General features: G+C 47.4%; 1 protein-coding gene across 4 annotated transcripts in view; it reads left to right on the forward strand.

The window, feature by feature from the left end:
* The window catches only part of SEC16A (SEC16 homolog A, endoplasmic reticulum export factor), a 192,532-nt gene that overhangs the window by 96,093 nt on the left and 77,853 nt on the right, over nucleotides 1-18,586 (forward strand). For all 4 annotated transcript variants that reach the window (XM_029614123.1, XM_029614126.1, XM_029614124.1 and 1 more), the window contains exons 16-17: nucleotides 2,144-2,249; nucleotides 3,125-3,265. In XM_029614123.1, the coding sequence (XP_029469983.1) occupies nucleotides 2,144-2,249; nucleotides 3,125-3,265 (247 nt within the window). The remainder of the gene's footprint in view (nucleotides 1-2,143; nucleotides 2,250-3,124; nucleotides 3,266-18,586) is intronic.

Raw genomic sequence — 18,586 nt, forward strand, 5'->3', positions numbered from 1 at the left:
TGACTTATGAGGTGAGAATGAAGGACCTAAATATATATACCCTGGAAGAAAGGAGGTCCGGGGGAGATATACAGACCTTCAGATACCTAAAAGGTTTCAATGAAATACAAACTTCAAACCTTTTCCATTGGAAAGGAAACAGTAGAACTAGGGGTCATGAAATGAAATGTTTGGGGCGACGACTCAAAACCACTGTCGGGAAATTTCTTCACGGAGAGGGTGGTGGATGCCTGGAATGTCTTTCCAGAGGAGGTGGTGAAGACAAAAACAGTCAAAGAATTCAAAGGGGCATGGGATAGACACGCTGGATTCCTAAAGACTAGAGGACAGAAATGAAGAAAAGAGTGCATGGAGTAACTCACTCTGTGTGACAGTTATACCCTTAGCAAAAGCATGGAGATTACTATCCTCAAGCAATAAGTCTTTATACTTTTGATGCAGCTGCAACATCACTCTCTTCTTTGACAGCGGTGGTTGAAAAAAGGGGAACTAGATTCAGACGGTCTTGGGGGGGGGGGGGGTACTGAGATGTAGGCATTAGGGGAAAAGCACAGGACTGCTTCTAAGGCCAAGTCCAAAAGCAAAGAAAGTCAGCATTGCCGGAATTGTCAGGAATGCTCCTCACCATTAAAAATGTTGCTAATGGTAATTTTTTATGGGTTTGACAGTTGCTTTGTTTGTGATTGTAAATATTAAAGTTAACCTAAAAATATATGAATATGAGCTAGGTTAGATCCAAATTATTGTGATGCCCTAGAATGATGATATTGTAAACCGTTGTGATCTTCATTTGGAACGACGGTATATAAACCATACAAATAAAATAAATACTACCCTTATCATAAGGATTGGTGGTAACTGCACAACCTACCCTTAAGAGAAATCTGGGGGTGACCTACATGGTGTGGTAGATATTACCATAAGAAGCTTGCTAGGCAGACTGGATGGACCATGTGGTCCTTTTCTGTTGTCATTACTATATTAATATGTTAATATACACTTTCTTATGATTTTCAGGAATTAGGTCCAACTTCATATGGTTCCGTCCTTTCTACCTAAAGCAGTTTTAGAATCCATTTTAACATGTCAGGTTTTCTGCTCTTTGTTTAGTAGGTTGACACTTTTGGAAGAATGCGCGCTGCTTCAAACCTTGGACGTAAGAAGACATCGGTTACAAAATTTTAGGATGTCTAACTTTTTTTCGGGAGAACGGATCTAATTTTTGTTCAGTATAGCAGAGTGCTGAGAAGTGGAGTGCCCATTAGAATTACGGTGGTGCACTGGTTTAAAGAGGTGTTTTCAGAGGTTTATGTGGAGTTTGGTACTCCATTACTGAACTAAATTTGGTGTCATTCCACGAGGGCTCAGATTTCTTCATGGGCAGAGTTGCAATTGGTCTCTTCTTAGAGATCTGTAGAACAGCATCTTAGTCTATATTGCATTTCTTTCTAAATGTTTTAGTCTGGCTATCAGGGTTGCAGAGGTAGAATCTGTTGCCTTGGTAGTTTTGCTGTGGCCTTGGGCAACGTCTCATCCTATTAGGAGTAGTTTGGATACATCCCACTTGTCCAGATTGTTGTGTCTGGATGAAGAGGAAGGTGAAATTATTACTTACCTGATAATTTCTTTTCTTTGAATACAACTGCTGCTATTTTCAGTGTCTTCGTTTACTTTGTGCCTTGCAGTAAATGTTTTTCCCAGGTAAATAAGCAAGGTTGGAAAGCGTTATAGTTTCCTATGCTTTGTCACAGGTGAGTGGTTTCTTATGCTACTATTGGATACTCTTCATTCATTGCTTCTTCCTTAGTTTTTTCTGGAAGTGCACTAGTTTAAAGATGATGATGATGATAAATGTAAATATATTAACCGCTATTATGGTTCTATTAACGCTCTCTTCAGTTGGCTTGTACAGGAATATTGGCAGGCTGATGTTAGCACAGAGATAAATAGTGACATCAACGAGCCTGTTCTCAATCTCCATCTGCTGGTTGGCATATATATAATCCACTTGTCTGGACTGGTCTGACTGTATTTAAGGAAAGAAAATTATCAGGTAAGTAGTAATTTCACCTTAACTAAAATCAGAGCTATCGCTGTGTTTTGAAAATCTTAGTTAATTTTGTTTTCCATTTCTCTGGAATAGTTCTCCATTTGGAAGGTTTGCCTCCAATGATGCCATTCAGCGGACTGAGGCCTATGAGTATGCACAGTCTTTGGGTACACAGCCATGTTCTCTGCCTAACTTCCAGGTGCGAGTGTTACCTTGTGTGCTCTTTCAAGATTTGTGTTAGCATAGAGCACCCTCTGTGGCTTGGGGCTGTTTGGCTCAGGCCCCAAATAATAGTCATTGAGGCGTTAATTGTTGAAATTCTGCAAAGAAGCTGGGCAGGGTGAGCTAGTTTGCATTCATACAATTTTGCTTGCTACTAGAATTTTTGAGAGGAAAGGGTTTGAGCAGAATGGCCTTAATTCTATATGATAAAAATAATTGCAATTGCCCTTTTTTAAACCTACTTTCCAAAGGAGGAAAAGTAGGCTTATGAGATTTCCATATCTGTGTCTTCTCCTTCTGCTCTCTGCCACCCATATAGCTTGTATTCTGTATCCTATCAACATCAAATTTTTAAGATATGTTGGGGGTTCCAAGAGGATCTTGAGTTAATTTCTTCAAAGCTACATATATGCATGCACCTGTCCCAAAAAATAGGCTCCAAAATTATGTGAAACTCCTTGAAGTAAGGGGCTGGATTTTGACCTTATTCGCAGCTTTTGCTAAATACCAATAAAGCTACAGCATAATGTAAAATTTAGTATTTTTCCCCTTAAATCGGTAACATCAGATATTCTTTGGGAAGCTCAAAAAATTTCCATTGCAAAACTCATAACATTTTGGAAACTGTAGGGCATTTATTAAAGGTTTGTCTATTCTGCTCCAGGTTTTTCAACCTATTTTCATAAATGATTGTAGAATGCTTTTTTGCACTACTTGCAGCTTTGAAGCGTGCTGTTTGTAGACCTGATGAAGTGGGAAATCTGGTGGGTCAGTACTTTAGGTTGGGGTGGCTAACTCTGAATGACACTATACTGCTTGGGCAATGTGTATATTTCTGTGCTTTTTGTTCAGGTGTTCAAATTTATTTATGCTTGCCGACTGGCTGAAATGGGACTAGCTGCTCAGGCATTTCATTATTGTGAAGTCATCTCCAAATCGATTATTAAACATCCGTCCTATTACTCTCCAGTGCTGATTGACCAACTTATTCAAGTAAGGCATAGAGAATGTCTCTTTGGAAACTGTGTGAAGTGTCTGCATAAATATATATGTAATCTGATAGGACATGAGAATAGCTTTGAAGGTTCTTTTCTGTAATGGGAGGGAACACATTTCAAGACCCTACTGATGGGGAGACACTGTGATCTCCCTTGGCCCTCTAAAAACGAGTTCACATACAGGCTTTTGAGGTTCGAAGTATTACTATTATTTCCGATGCAGTTGTTTGAAGGGGTGATACATCAACTAATCAATACAAAGATATTTTCTGTGGATAAGCACAAGCTGCCATAAAAGATAGAAGGCTTTCCCCCCCCCCAACCATCTATACAAACTATAGTAACAGCAGATGCATCACATCATGGATGGGAGCACATCTCAAAAATCTGTACACAAGGGAAATGATCGTTAATAATAATCCATGCTTCATGTCAGTCTTCTAGAAACAAGTGCAATGTTGAGTGCTCTAAATATGTTCAAGCCTTGTTCGAAAAACAAAATAGATATAAACTGACAAGTTGCTGTGTCCTATCTAAACAAGAAGGAATAGGTTCCTTCCAGCTCTGCAGAGTCCATAGCGATATGGACTGGGTAATCAAATGTAAAATACTGATCTCAGCAATCTATCTTCCAGGGAAGAACAATATAATAGCCAACAGATTAAACAGTCAACTTAAACCACATGAGTGGGTCGCTCAGCTATCAAATACTACAGTATCTTTTTGCAACCCTGGGGCACACTAGGAATAGACCTATTTGCATCTCTGTTCAGTCACACACTACCACAGTATTGTTTGAAAAGGCCACCACAAGATGTAGTAGCAAAGGACACATTTTTAATTCCATAGAATGAAGACACATGGTGTATGCTTTCCCACCAATTCCACTACAAGTGAAAACCATTCTAAAGCTGAGACCAGATAAAGGAAAAATTATCCTGATAGCCCTGAGTTGTCTGTGATCATGTTGGTTTCTATGGTTAATCAAGCTAGTAGCAGATACCCCTATAAGGTTATTTATTTGCATGTTTTTAAATTCCCCCACCTCCAAAAATGTTCGGTTACTAACCATTCTGAATCTGGTAACGCAGTATGACAGAGCGGTCCTGCATCCCAGTTTCCAGTCTCCAGTATTAACAGTATGGATATTGAAAGCAACATACTTTCAATTGTCACAAAGAATAAATGAGTCTGCTCGCATCTAGAAACCTTCATAAGGAAATCCTGTTTTCTTGTTGGTACCCCCGTATCAGTCCAGACAAGTGAATTTATGCATCCCTACCAGCAGATGGAAGCACTGCTACATAACCAAGAGTGCCACCTCTAGTCCCTCAGTATTTTTTTTTTTTTTTGTTTCTAACAGATGGTAGAGGTGCGAACCTGTAGTCTGGAGTTTTCAAGAAATTTCAAGGATAAGAATAGAGAAGGTTTCGGCTCCCTGAGGTGTTAGGATCCTTCGTGGGCAGGGGGTTAGTGATCCCTGGGGTAGCTCTGCCCTTATTTTGAGGTGGGGTGATAGCTGGTGGTTCCGGTTCCCTCATCCCCTCTGGTTCTCTGTCACTAGCCTGGGCTCAGCCTTCTTCACCAGAAGCAGGGAAGTATTTCAGTTTACTTTCCCTTCTGTGTCTGTGTCCCTTTAAGTTGTAAAAAAAAAAAAGAAGAAGGGACGGAGCAGCTCTTGCTTGTGCTCCAGCAGCTGAGTTCAGCTTTCACTGCTGGGAGGCAGCTCAAAGTGAGCAGGGTGGAATTGCCAGGTATGTCTGGTCCAGTGGCGCTGGTTCAGCACCCAGACGGCGCTGCCTGCAGTGCTAGCAGGCAGGGTTTATTTTTAGGCCCGCTTGTTTTTGGCATGGCGCCTCCCACGCTGCGTAGGAATGTTTGCCGCGGCTGCGGAGAATGTCTCCGGAGAGGCGGAGACGGCAGGAGCCCGAATTTGGCGGGGCAGGTGTTGGAGGCTCAGGGGGGTCTGTGTTACCGGCGGCCATTTTGTGCACACATGCTAGAAGCCAGCCTGCTGTTTCAGGGCTTCAGGACTCCCCTCCCACACTTTTTCCTGCAGAACAAGACCCTGCTGGTGGCAGGGTGGGAGAACAGATGCAGGGGTTTGCGGATCCAGACCCCCATTTCTTCAGATCCTGAAACTTTCTCTCTGGATTTTTCCCTTTTGATGCATAAGGCCTATTTGGCCAGGAAGAGAGATGGGACCAAGAGGTTTTTGCCTAGGAAGTTCCAGGGGGCAAAGAAGCCTAAGCTGACAGAGTCTGGCAGTTTTCTGAGGCTTTTGGGTCTCAAGAGGTCTGCAGTGGAGGAAGACACCTCTGAGATGGATGATCCGGGTCAAGTACAGGGAGGACCGGTGGATCTGGGTAGGGGCATTGGTATGTTAATGGATCCATGTCAGGATCCCATCGATGCTGTAGGAGATCCTATGCAGGATCTAGACAAGATTCTGGCTGCAGATGAGGATGATCCTTGAGTGGTCCGTTTGTTTCGCAGGGAGAAGTTGGGCCCTTTGACCCCCCCCCCCAGTTTCTGAAAGAACTGGAGATGTAGGTCGCTCAGGAGGAGTCGGACAATGAGGGAGTGAATCCAGCCCTGGAGGGATTGTGGGGACCCCCTAAGGCTTTCCTGTTACCTAAGATGGTGAAGATGTTAGTGGATCGGGAGTGGGAATCTCCAGAAGCGAGCTTGAAGGTAGCCAGGGCTATGGCCAAATTATATCCCTTGCCAGAGCAGACCCTAGAGTCTTGGAAGATTCCCAAGGTGGATGCGGCAGTATCTGCGGTTACCAAAAAGACTACAATTCCGGTGGCAGGGGCAGTGGCTTTGAAGGATATTCAGGATCAGAATTTGGAAATCCTCCTTAAAAGATAGTTTGAAGTTTTGGCTGTGAGCCTGCGTGCGGCAGTTTGCAGCAGTCTGCAGAGAGCCTGTCTGTGCTGGGTTCAGAAGGAACAAGATAAGTTGGGAACGACCGTGGACACAGTGCAAACGGCCTGCTTCGAAGCGGGAGCAGCCTATGTGGTTGGATGCCCTGAATGACATGATTTGGACTTCCGCCAGAAGAATGGTCTTGGCGATAGCTGCGGTGAGGCTCCTGTGGTTATGAAATTGTTTGGCAGATGTGTGGTCTAAAGCCCAACTGTCTAACCTGCCTTTTAAGGGGAAGCTGCTGTTTGGAGAGGATCTGGAGCAGCTCATGAAGCAAATGGGGAGTCGAAGGGTAACAAATTGCCTGAGGACAAGAAAAAAGCACAAGAAGCTTTTTCCTCCGCATTCTCGATTTCAGGAGGCAAGGAGGTTTTGCACTGGCTGGAGTCAGGTGCCGGCTGCCCCAAAGCAGAGTTCTGGCCGACAGCAGTCCTTTCGACCCCAGCGCAGGCCCAGAGGGACAGTGGGTCCCAAGGTGAGGGCGGAAACAAGATCGGGCAATGAAGGCGTGCGCATCCACTCCTCTCCAGATACTATTGGAGGGGAGGCTGGCCCTGTTTTACAAGAAGTTGACCAAGCTCACATCCGACCAGTGAGTCCTGCAGCTGGTGAGAGAAGGCTACACTTTAGAATTTTCTTGGCTGCTCAGGGATGCCTTTGTAATCTCCCACTGCTTCTCCTGAAGCAGGCGGGAGGCAGTGCAGGAGACATTGCAACATCTGCAGCTTCTGTGAGCCATTATTGCAATGCCTCCCCTGGAGCGGATCAGGGTCATTGCTCCGTGTACTTCGTGGTGCCCAAAAAAGAAGACACTTTTCGGCCCATTCTCGATCTGCAGAAGGCACCCTACGAGTGCCATGCTTTCTGATGGAGACATTGCTCACGGTGATAGCGGTTCGCAAAGGGGAGTTTCTGAAGTCGTTGGACTTGTTAGAAGCCTACTTGCATATCCCCATTCGAGCCAACCACTAGAAGTTTCTGAGGTTCATGGTACTGGGGCAACGAGCGCTTCCCTTTGTGTTGGCGACGGCACCGCATACTTTCACAAAGGTGATGGTAGTAGCGGCGGCTCTCAGGAGTGAAGGTATCCTGGTGCATCCGTAGCTGGACAATTTGCTGATATGGGCATAGTCAGAGGTGGAGTGTGTTCGCTCGTCCAGTGGGTACTGCAGCATCTGGAATCATTGGGCTGGGTAATGAACCTCGCAAAGTGTCATCTAGAGCCGATCCAATCCCTGGCATATCTGGGAGCTCTCTTCGATACCCAGTTGGGGATGGCGTTTCTGACTACGGAGAAAGTCCTCAAGTTGCAGAGTCAGGTTCTTTGGGCACAGACAGGTCCAGTAACCAGAGAGGGATTATCTACAAGTGCTGGTTTCCATGGCATCTACGCTGGATTAAGTGCCGTGGGCCTTGCTCACATGCGTCCTCTGCAGGGGGCTCTGTTATCCCATTGGAATCCGCTGTCGAAAGAATTTCAGCTTTCTCTACCGTTGCTGGCAGATGCCAGATCCAGTCTTTCGTGGTGGCTGTCTTGGCACAGAGAAAAGGATAGATCTCGAAGTGCCCAATTGGGTGTTAGTTACCACAGATGCCAGCCTATTGGGCTTGGGGGTGATTTGCTAGGGGAAATCAACCCAAGGTCATCGGAAGAGGCGACTTGGTCTATCAATCGGCTGGAAATTCATACGGTGCGCAAGGCCTTGTTAGCGTTTCTTCGCTCATCCAGGACAAATCAGTGCGAATGTTCAACCGTGGCCAGCACGCCTATTGCTGTACATGTTTCCCCCGTGGCCTCTTGTAGGTCGGGTGCTACGGCGTATCAAACTTCATCCGGGCAGGGTGATTCTGGTAGTGCCTGAGTTGCTATGTCAGCCATAGTTTGCGGATCTTCTGCATCTGGCGGTAGACAGTCCTGTTTGCTGGTCTCACCTCTCGGGGTTGCTGCGGCAGGGACCCATATTTTCAGACAGGGAGGATTGATTCTCTCTGGTGGCTTGGCTTTTGAGAGGCGGCGACTCAGTTTGAAGGGCTATTCAGAGCCGGTGATTGCAACTTTGCTGCAGGCAAGAAGACTTCCACTTCGATTGCTTATGTCTGAGTGTGGAGAGTCTTTGAATCGTGGTGTTTGCAGAACAGGGTGCAGCCTTTAAAGGTGGACATTCATCAGGTCCTGGCCTTTTTGCAGAGTGGCTTATCAAAGGGCTTGGCCTATATTTCCTTTCGGGTCCAGTTAGCAGCCTTGGGTTCTATTCGTGGCAAGTTTCAAAGTAGGCCGTTTGCGCCTCATCTATATGTGGTTTGTTTTCTGAAAGGAGCAAAACATCTGTGTCCTCCAGTGCGCAAGATCTGTTGGAGTTTGAATCTGAATTTGGTTCTTCGTGTTCTGTGTGGCCCTCCCTTCGAACCAATGCGGAAGGCGTCGTTGAAGGATTTAATCCTGAAGACTGTTTTCCTGGTGGCTATCTGTTCAGCTAAGCGAATCTCAGAGCTGCAAGCGTTATTGTGCAGGGACCCCTTCCTCCACATTTCAGAGGATGGAGTTTCCTTACAATATGGTTCCTTCCTTTTTGCTGAAGGGTGGTATCCTGTTTTCACCTCAGGCAGTCGATCTTCTAGCCTTTCCGAACTTCATGGCCGATACTCCCATGGCTAGGGAGCTTCATTCAATCTTTTGCGATATCTCAAGATGACAAATACCTTTCGGAGATCGGATCATCTGTTTGTCCTGTTCAGTGGAGCAAAGAAAGGAAATAAGGCTTCTGTAAGAGCTGGTCTGTGTCAGAGGGGTTGAGAGCGCATTCCAACCTCGTGGGCAGAGTTGTCAGCTGCTTTCACCGCAGGAGATCTGTCGTGCGGCGACATGGTCTTATTTATTTAGCATTTTTATAGATGGATATTTGTTGGGAACATCATACCGGTTTACATATAACAACGCAGCATAACATTACTTTACAGGGAACGTATAAATACATGTAATATTCCTGGCGTGTAGCCAGATGGACTCAGAACGAATGGGTATAGTATCCTCGGGCTAGCAGTTGGAGACGGATCTGACGTCAGCACGGGTGTATATATACCCCCACAGGAAGCGTAGCAACTTAGTAATTTCCGTCTCCAAAGCAGTTTGGAGTGCCTGCACGCTCGCTGAGCGTGTTTCCAATCTACTTTCTACTTTCTTCTTATTACAATTCTACTACAACATCGAGCCCCGCACTCCTGCGGTGATACCCTTGGGGTCCCTCCCCCAGTAGAGTTTCCTGGGGTGATTTCCGTGGTCCCCCGGAGGTTCTAAGTCCTCGGTCTGGTGGCCGAATCGCGGCAGGGACGTAGCCCCCTGGCGAAGTTCGGGTGAGGCATACAAGGCGCCTCGGTCCCGGCGTGAACGAGGCAGCGGGTGCATTTCCTCAAACGCGGCGGTGAAGGTACTTGCCCTCTCCCCCCGCAGCCGGAGAGCACCCGGGTTCCAGCCGGGAAGCACCGAGGATCAGGTAAGGCGTACATCTCTTACTCTTTGGTCTCCGAGGAACCGAGGATCGGCGGTGTGGCACGCCGTGGAGGGCGCCATTTTGTGGGCCTGGTTCAGGTATTGAGCGCCCATGATAGGCCCATGTCTATGACTAAGCGCATATTATATATATCATTGTGCGTATAATCTTATTGCTGAGAGCATATTATATACTATTGAGCGTGTATTGCTGACCGCTTATTGCTGAGAGCATATTGTATACTATTGAGCGTGTACTGCTGACCGCTTATTGCTGAGAGCCTATTGTATACTATTGAGCGTGTATTGCTGACCGCTTCTTGCTGAGAGCATATTGTATACTATTGAGCGTGTATTGCTGACCGCTTATTGCTGAAGTGCATATTGTATACTATTGAGCGTGTATTGCTGCCCGCTTATTATTGTGCGCCTATTGTATTAAGCGTATATTGCTGCCGCATAATATTGTGCGCCTATTGTATTAAGCGTATATGGTTGCCGCATATTATTGTGCGCCTATTGTAGTAAGCGTATATTGCTGCTGCATAGCATTGAGCGCATACTTTTCAATGGAACAGAACGCCTCAGCATCTTCAGCAGGGGTGCCTCCTGCCTCCGGCATTAAAGCCCTCGGCCTCTGCTCCGCATGCCAGCTTAGAGCCACGCACAGTGACGAGCCAGATTCCCTATGTGCCCAATGTGAGGAGGCCGTGGGACCCTCGGGCCAGGACCAGTCTCAGCCACGGTTTGCTGATAGTTCCCCAGGGGCTACCCCGGATTTAGCGGGCAGTCTCGACCAATCTGGAATCCCGGGGGATCTTGTACCCCGGCGATTAGAGACCGCCTCCATTTCCTGGGTGGATCTCTTTAAGGGGATTCATGCCTTTGTACAGATGCAAACGGCTTCCCGTCCAGGCCCTGCGGTTCCTGCTTTCCTGCTGTTTCTGCTGTTCCGGCAGTTCCTGCCATGGCCGCGACTGTGGCGGCTGCTGTGGCTGCTGCTGCGGTTGCAGCTTCAGCGGTTCCTGTTCCTGGGCCCTCACGCCCCTATCGTGAGCGGGTCCTCCTGCCGATGGACAGTCCGGATCAGTCGGACCAGGAGGTCTTACCGGACGAGTCCGAGCTTCCGGACGAAGGGGAACTTCCCTCAGGGATTGAGCCATATAGAACCATGAGGCGGTTCTTCCCTAAAGAGGATCTCTCTGACCTGGTGTCTCAGTGCCTGGCGGAGTTGGATATTACAGGTCCCAGTGCTGCGGTACCCTCTGCGCAGAACCCCCTGCTGGAAGGTCTTCGTCCCACAGCCCGCCATTTTCCATTCTTGCAAGCAGCACAACAACTGATAGATTTGGAATGGGCGGCACCAGCGGCCGCATTCAAAGGGGGTCGGGCCCTGACAGGCATGGTACCCCCTGGCACCGGCTATCCAGGAGCTGCTGGCGTGCCCTCAGGTGGACGCCTTGATTAGCGCTGTGGTCAAGCGCACTACTATTCCAGTTGAAGGGGGGGCAGCCCTCAAGGAACCTCATGACCGGCGACTGGACACCATTCTGAAGCAGACTTTTGAGGTGGCAGCGCTATCTTTGCGGATCGCAACATGCTGCACAGTGGTGACGCGTTCCTGTTTGTCACAGGTCAGGAACAACGCTCCAGCAGCAGACATGGAGTCAGCTCTCTCGTTCCTCACGGATGCCGCATCAGACCTAGTCCGGACAACAGCCAAGGGGATCTCATCCTCCGTAGCGGCCAGGAGGCAGCTCTGGATCCGGAAATGGTCAGCTGATGCTCCTTCGAAGACACGCCTCACCAGATTGCCCTTTAAGGGCTCTTTCCTGTTTTGCAGCGACCTGGATAAATTGGCCAGCACATGGGGCGCCTCTCCAGTACCTCGCCTGCCGGATGATTTATTTATTTATTTATTTATTTAGCTATTTTCTATACCGGCTTTCACGACCAGGGGTCACATCAAACCGGTTTACATTGAACAGTTTGTGCATTAAACATAGAACTGGAACAACTAACTGGTGCAGAAAATACAGTTACAATGAACAAGGAATTATACAACTGGGAGAGTGGGAAGAAGAAGAAGAAGAGAGTATAACAATTAATAAAAAATGCATTTACAATGGATCTTTACAAAATATGTAACTTAAAGACCCGGACTGAGAGCAGTCCTGGTCTGGAGTAGGTGGTGGATGATTAAGACTTTATAATGGAGTTATGAGATGATGTGAACTCTGAAAAAGTAATTAAGGGATAATATTAACCTGGGTTAATCTAAGATCGGAAAGGCTTTTCTGAAAAGCCAGGTTTTTAGTCTTTTTCTAAAAGTTAGTAAGCATGTTTCCTGGCGCAGCTCTGATGGGATAGAGTTCCATAAGCGTGGTCCTGCTGTTGATGGTGCTCTGTCTTCAAGTGATTTGTGTTTGAAGGCTTTGGCGTGTGGAACCTGTAATGTTTCTTTATAGCAATTCCTGGTTGGTCTGACTGTGGAGTGTTTTTCCAGGGGGATTTGTAGATTTAATGGTGCGAGATGATGGATGACTTTGAAGATGGAAGTTATGGACTTATACATTATTCTGTATTGAATAGGTAGCCAGTGAAGGGCTATCAGGATCGGGGTTATGTGGTCGAATCTCCTAGAGTTGGTCAGAATTCTGGCAGCTGTGTTCTGCACCATCTGTAGCTGTTTTGTATGAGAAGCTGGAAGGCCTAGTAGAATGGAATTACAATAGTCCAGCTTGGAAAATATAATTGATTGTAAAATTGTTCTGAATTCGCGGGAATGGAAGAGCGGTCTGATTTTTTTGAGGATGTATAATTTGTAAAAACAGTCCTTGGTCGTTTGGTTAATGAATGGTTTTAGGGTTAGGCGGTTGTCGAGGATAACTCCTAGATCTCTTACGTTTGTGGTTTGCAGGTTGGCTGGTGGATTTGAGGTGATCTTGTTCTTGTCGTGGGCTATGATGAGGAATTCTGTTTTTGAAGCGTTGAGAATCAGGTTCAGACTGTTGAGGAGGTGTTTGATAGATAGATTCAGAAGGAACCAGCGCGCCTTTCCAAGGCCCTCCAGGGGTAGAAGCTCCCAGCGCTTCATTCCCTACAGGAGTCGCTACCAGGCACCGCGTCCTCAGGCCAGGAACCAGTCCTTTCGGACCAAGCAGCGCAAGAGGGGAGCAGGCCTGGACGCAGGTCCTGGCCGCGCCTCACAATGAGAATCCGCCGATTCATCTGGGGGACGGAGCCATAGGGGGCAGGTTAACCCTCTTCTACCCCAGATGGGTCGAGATTACGTCGGACCAGTGGGTCCTCGCCATCATCCGAGAGGGGTATTATCTGGACTTTCATCATCTCCCTCCGGACAAGTTTGTGGAATCTTCATGTCCCACACACAAGAAGGCAGCGTTGGAAGCTACCCTGGCGAGGCTCCTGTCCTTGAAAGCCATCATCCCAGTACCTGCCTGGGAAGTGAATTCTGGACACTATTCCATTTATTTCATGGTACCCAAGAAAGGGGGCACCTTTCGGCCTGTACTGGACCTCAAGTCAGTCAATCGATACTTACGGGTCCCGAGGTTTCGCATGGAAACTCTGCGCTCCGTCAAGACCGCAGTACAGCCAGGAGAATTCCTCACGGCATTAGACTTGTCGGAAGCTTACCTGCATACTCTCTTTCACGATACCTATCTTTCTCTCTCTTCTCCTGTCTCCCTTACCCCCCTCCTTTTTTCTGGCCTGCTCCCATCCCCTGCCCCCTGTTCATTGTAATTTCCTCCTTTAATTGAGTTACTTGTAAACCGGCGTGATGTGCCATACGAACGTCGGTATATTAAAAGTTGTGAAATAAATAAATAAATAAATAAATAAATATTCCAATCCATCCGGAGCATCAGCGCTACCTACGCTTCAAGGTTCTAGGCCGCCACTTCCAATTCCGGGCTTTGCCCTTCGGGTTGGCCACGTCACCGCGGACCTTCACCAAGGTGGTTGTCGTGGTAGCAGCAGCCCTCAGGTGGGAAGGAATTCTGGTCCATCCCTACCTAGACGATTGGCTGATCAGGGCGAAATCACGAGAAGAGAGCCATCGGACAACCGACAGAGTGATCGCCCTTCTGGAAAGCTTGGGCTGGGTAATCAACCTCAGCAAGAGTTGCCTACAGCCTTCCCAGTCACTGGAATACCTGGGAGTACAGTTCGACACCCAGGCAGACACAGTCAGTCTCACTACCAAGAGAAGGTTAAAACTCCAGGCGCATATCCAGTACTTGATGGGAACCAGTCGGCCCATAGCTTGGGATTATCTGCAGGTTCTCGGTCTCATGGCATCCACCCTGGAAGTGGTACCTTGGGCAATGGCCCATATGAGACCTCTACAACACTCCCTGCTCTCTCGCTGGAGCCCCCAGCTACGGAACTATTCCACGCACCTACCTCTGCCTGCCAGAATAAGGACCCAGTTACGGTGGTGGTTGCAGTCCAACCACATGAGCAGAGGGTCGAAGATGTCCTCCCCCACGTGGACTCTGCTCACCACAGATGCCAGCCTGAGCGGCTGGGGTGCACACTGTGAAGGACTTACCGCACAAGGGCGGTGGAACAGAGAAGAGTCAGCGTGGAACATCAACTGTCTAGAGGCTCGGGCAGTCCGACTGGTATGCCTTCGATTTGCTCGCAGACTGAAGAACAGAGCAGTCAGTGATGTCCGACAACGCCACCACGGTGGCATACATCAACCGTCAGGGCGGAACCAGAAGCAGACAGGTATCTCTGGAGATCGCCCCACTAATGACTTGGGCAGAGGCGAATCTTCAGGACATCTCCGCCGTCCACATCGCAGGGAAGGACAACACCACGGCAGACTTCCTCAGCAGAGAAATCCTAAATCCGGGAGAGTGGCAGCTGTCAACCGCAGCCTTCCAGATGATTGTGGATCACTGGGGGATTCCGGACATGGATCTAGTGGCGGACAAGTCCAATGCTCAAGTACCCAGATACTTCAGCCGCAAGCTCAATCCGTTCTCACACGGAATCGATGCCCTGGTTCAGCCATGGCCTCCAGGGACTCTGCTATATGCCATTCCTCCGTGGCCTCTGCTGGGCGCCATCATCCACAAGATTCAGAAACACCGGGGCCTAGTTCTTCTAGTGGCACCAGACTGGCCAAGAAGACCCTGGTACGCGGACATGAGAAGACTACTGGCAGGGGAACCTCTTCCCCTGCCTCCTCTCCGGGACCTTTTACGTCAAGGTCCCATCCTCCACGAGGATCCAGCTCAATTGTCTCTTATGGTCTGGCCATTGAGAGGGCTAGACTGAAGAAAAGAGGTTACTCGGAGCCCGTGATAGATACGCTCCTCCGAGCTCGCAAGTTTTCCACTTCTCTCACCTACGTAAGGATCTGGAGAGTATTCGAGGCATGGTGCGACACTCATGGCACCAATCCACATGCGACCACGATCCCTATTGTGTTGGATTTCCTGCAAGATGGACTTCAGAAGGGTCTCTCTCCCTCAGCTCCATCAAGGTTCAGGTGGCTGCGCTGTCTTGCTATGGTCCCAGAGCTGGAATTTAATATAAGCAGATTATTAAGCAGTGTATATAGTTTGATATAGGTTTGCAGGGGGCTCCAACTTAAGTCTCTCTTCACCCAAAGTTTATTGGGGTTTAAGTGAGACATCTTGACTTGGGTACAGGTCTGTACTGAGAGACTGCAGATGGCACTCTGTTATGTAGCAGTGCCTCAAAGTTTTGTTCTCTGCCTCCATCTGCTGGTAGGGATACTTAACCCACTTGTCTGGACTGATCCATGGCACTTTAGGAACGAAAATTAGCAGGTAAGAACCAATTTTCCTATTTTCAAATGGATGAGATTCACTAACTGGTACATACATTAAGGAGAACAATCTTCTGCATGTCCAGCTTCTAAAGTACACCAATATTTCACCTCATGGACTCTAATCAAAAAAATTCTCCAGTGTACATTTGAGCGCATTAGTGGCTTTTTACAATACCATTGATGGAAAACCAATTTTGCAACAACCACTAGTAGCTAGATTCTTAAAAGGTCTTTTCAACCGTAAACCTTCAATAAGGCCCCAGCACCTCAATGGGACTTAAATACTGTCTTGATGCAGCTTATGAAACTGCCATATAAACCTATGGCTATAGCACAGATGAAGTTCCTGGTATGAAAAACTTTTTCTAATAAGTCACATCAGCAAGAAGAGTGAGTTACAACTCTTAGTAACTTATACACCTATATGCAGATATTCAAAAGAAAAAGTACTCCTCAAAACACACCCAAAGTTTCTTTCTAAAGTAGTATGTCAATCTCTCCTAAATCAAGAAATATCAACTTTCTTTCCTAAGTCATAAAGCACAGCTCCAGAGCAGGCATTGCACATCTTAGATTGCAGAAGAGCCCTTTTATTCTACTTGAACAGAACTTAAAACACTCAGGAAGTCAACCCAGCTTTTCATATCTTATGACATGGTTAATAAAGGTTTAGCTATTAAAAAAAAATAAAAAAAATTATCCAAATGATTAACGCAGCCATGTTTGGAAATAGCATGCATAATGCAAGCTCTTCAGGTCAGAGCAATGGCCACATTAAATGCACACCACAATTCCGCAACAATCCAGGATATTTATTTATTAGTTTTTATATACCGACATTAAACACATGTTATCACATCAGTTTACATACAACAAGTTGAAAAAAGGTTACAATGCAACAGAGTATGGGTTAGTAGGTGAATGAAAGGGGATAAGATAGGGGAAGGAGTGGCTACGAGTGAATTGAGTGGTGATTGTTCTCATGATATTGTAAAAGCTTTTTGGAAGAAGCAAGTTTTTAGTTTCTTTTTGAAAGTTTGAGATGTTTGCTCAAGTCTTAAGACAGTGGGGAGGGTGTTCCATAGGGATGGTCCTGCTATGGAGAAAGCACGTTCTTTGGTTGAGTTGTGGTGGGTTAGTCTTGGGGAAGGATATCTGCAAAGCTGCCACATGATCATCCATACATAACTCTTGTGCAACATTACTGCCTGGATAATGACTCATTTAAGAATAGTGTACTTGAAGCAGTGCTAAAAACATCTATATAAATAAAAATGTTAAATAGTTTGGACAAAATCGCTAATCTCAAACCACTGAACTGATTGCTTTCAAATTTGGACATGACCTTCATTTCGCATACAGGAAGGTTCTTCTGTACTTACATTACAGATGTGTCACACCTGTGACAGGTAAAATAGGTTTAAAAATTTTTTCGAGAAAACAGAGACATCTGCTGGACGTAAGCGCCATCTGTTACACCTTACACTAACACATGCTACACTAATCATTTCGCCAGTCCAGGTCCACGTTTCACTTCCATTTTAACACAATTGCACACTTTTTTTTCGCCGGAAATTATTTCCTTTACAGATAAAATACACCCACCACCCTCCTCACGCCCCTCACACACACGCCAAATTGATTTACTTCCCATAGCCTCCCAACGCACACAAAACCACCCTCCTCACACCCCCCACACACATGCCAAATTTATTTACTTCCCAGGCCCTCACAACACACAAAACCCTGACAGAAGTCCGGGAGGCTCCAGTGGGGGGCCAGGACCAGTCCGGGACACATCTCCTGCACTACGGCCGTCGGCTGCCAGCACTCAACATGGCGCCGACAGCCCTTTCCCTTACTATGCCACTCGGGGACACCAATGGTGGCAGTAGCCCATGTGACATAGTAAGGGCGAGGGCCCCTCTGTGCCATTTTCAGGACTGGCAGCCGGCGGACCTTTGCCCTTACTATGTCAGAGGGCCTACCGCTGCCATTGCTCCACCCCACTGACATAGTAAGGGCAAAGGGCCGTCGGAACCCGTTTTAGTGCTCGCAGCCGACGGACCAACGCCAATACATCGCTCCCGGACCGCTCCTGAACACCCACTCCACTGACAGACATTTTTATCAGGTCTCAGGGGGTCTGGAGGGTGCGGGGTGGTAATGAATTTATTGCGAACATCTTGGGGCGGGGTCACGAGGGGGGGGCAGGTTTCATTCATTCAGCAACTCGGGGGGGGCAGGGGGGCTACTGTTTTTTGCAGGGCTGGGGGAGGGGGGGCAGGAGAGTGTGGGGTGGTTAGTTTAAGAGAACTTTTCTCATACGGTTTTTTGGGGGAAGGGGGAGGTTCACACACAAATACATACACTAAACTTGCACGATCTCGGGAACGCACCAAAATAGCCCTCCCCAGACCACAAAACAAATTTGGAAGTGCAAATTTGGTTCGGCACTCCCCTATTTGGCTATATAACGCGCACAGACGCCCAGGGACAGACCACATGTAGCACCAACAATTTTAATTTCCCAGGTCTTGGGAGGGGGCAGGAGGGTGGGGGGTTATTTGATTTAAAGGGTTGGGATTGGGTTTTGGTTTTTTTTTGGGTGGGGGGGGTTCCCACAGAAATAGAAAGACAAAGGTTTTCTAATCTGAATGGTAGGCAGTAGGCGGGGGGAGGTGACAGTGAGGGGAGGTAGAATGAGGGGAGAGGTGAGTGTGAGGGGAGAGAGTTGGAGTGGGGACAGGGGAGGGAAGGGGGGGGGGGGTAAGTGACCAAGGGGGAGGAGGATGAGTGACTGAGGTAAATGAGCAAGGGGGAGGGAGGGTAAAGAACCTGACTCTGCCGCTGCAACGCGTGGCCGAGTACCGCTAGTTTTTAAATAATTAAGCCAAACTCCCGCAAGATGGCTTGCAGGAAACCCGTCGAAAGTGAAACTATTTCAGAGCAATCTTCAGCTAGAGAGCTCCATCTTGCATAGAAGTTTGTTGTACTTATCTATTGAGAAAGCGAAGTTGCTTACTTATAACAGGTGTTCTCCGTGGGCAGCAAAAACAAAC

This window comes from Rhinatrema bivittatum, chromosome 8, assembly GCF_901001135.1.
Source record: "Rhinatrema bivittatum chromosome 8, aRhiBiv1.1, whole genome shotgun sequence".
Taxonomy (NCBI): Eukaryota; Metazoa; Chordata; class Amphibia; order Gymnophiona; family Rhinatrematidae; genus Rhinatrema; species Rhinatrema bivittatum.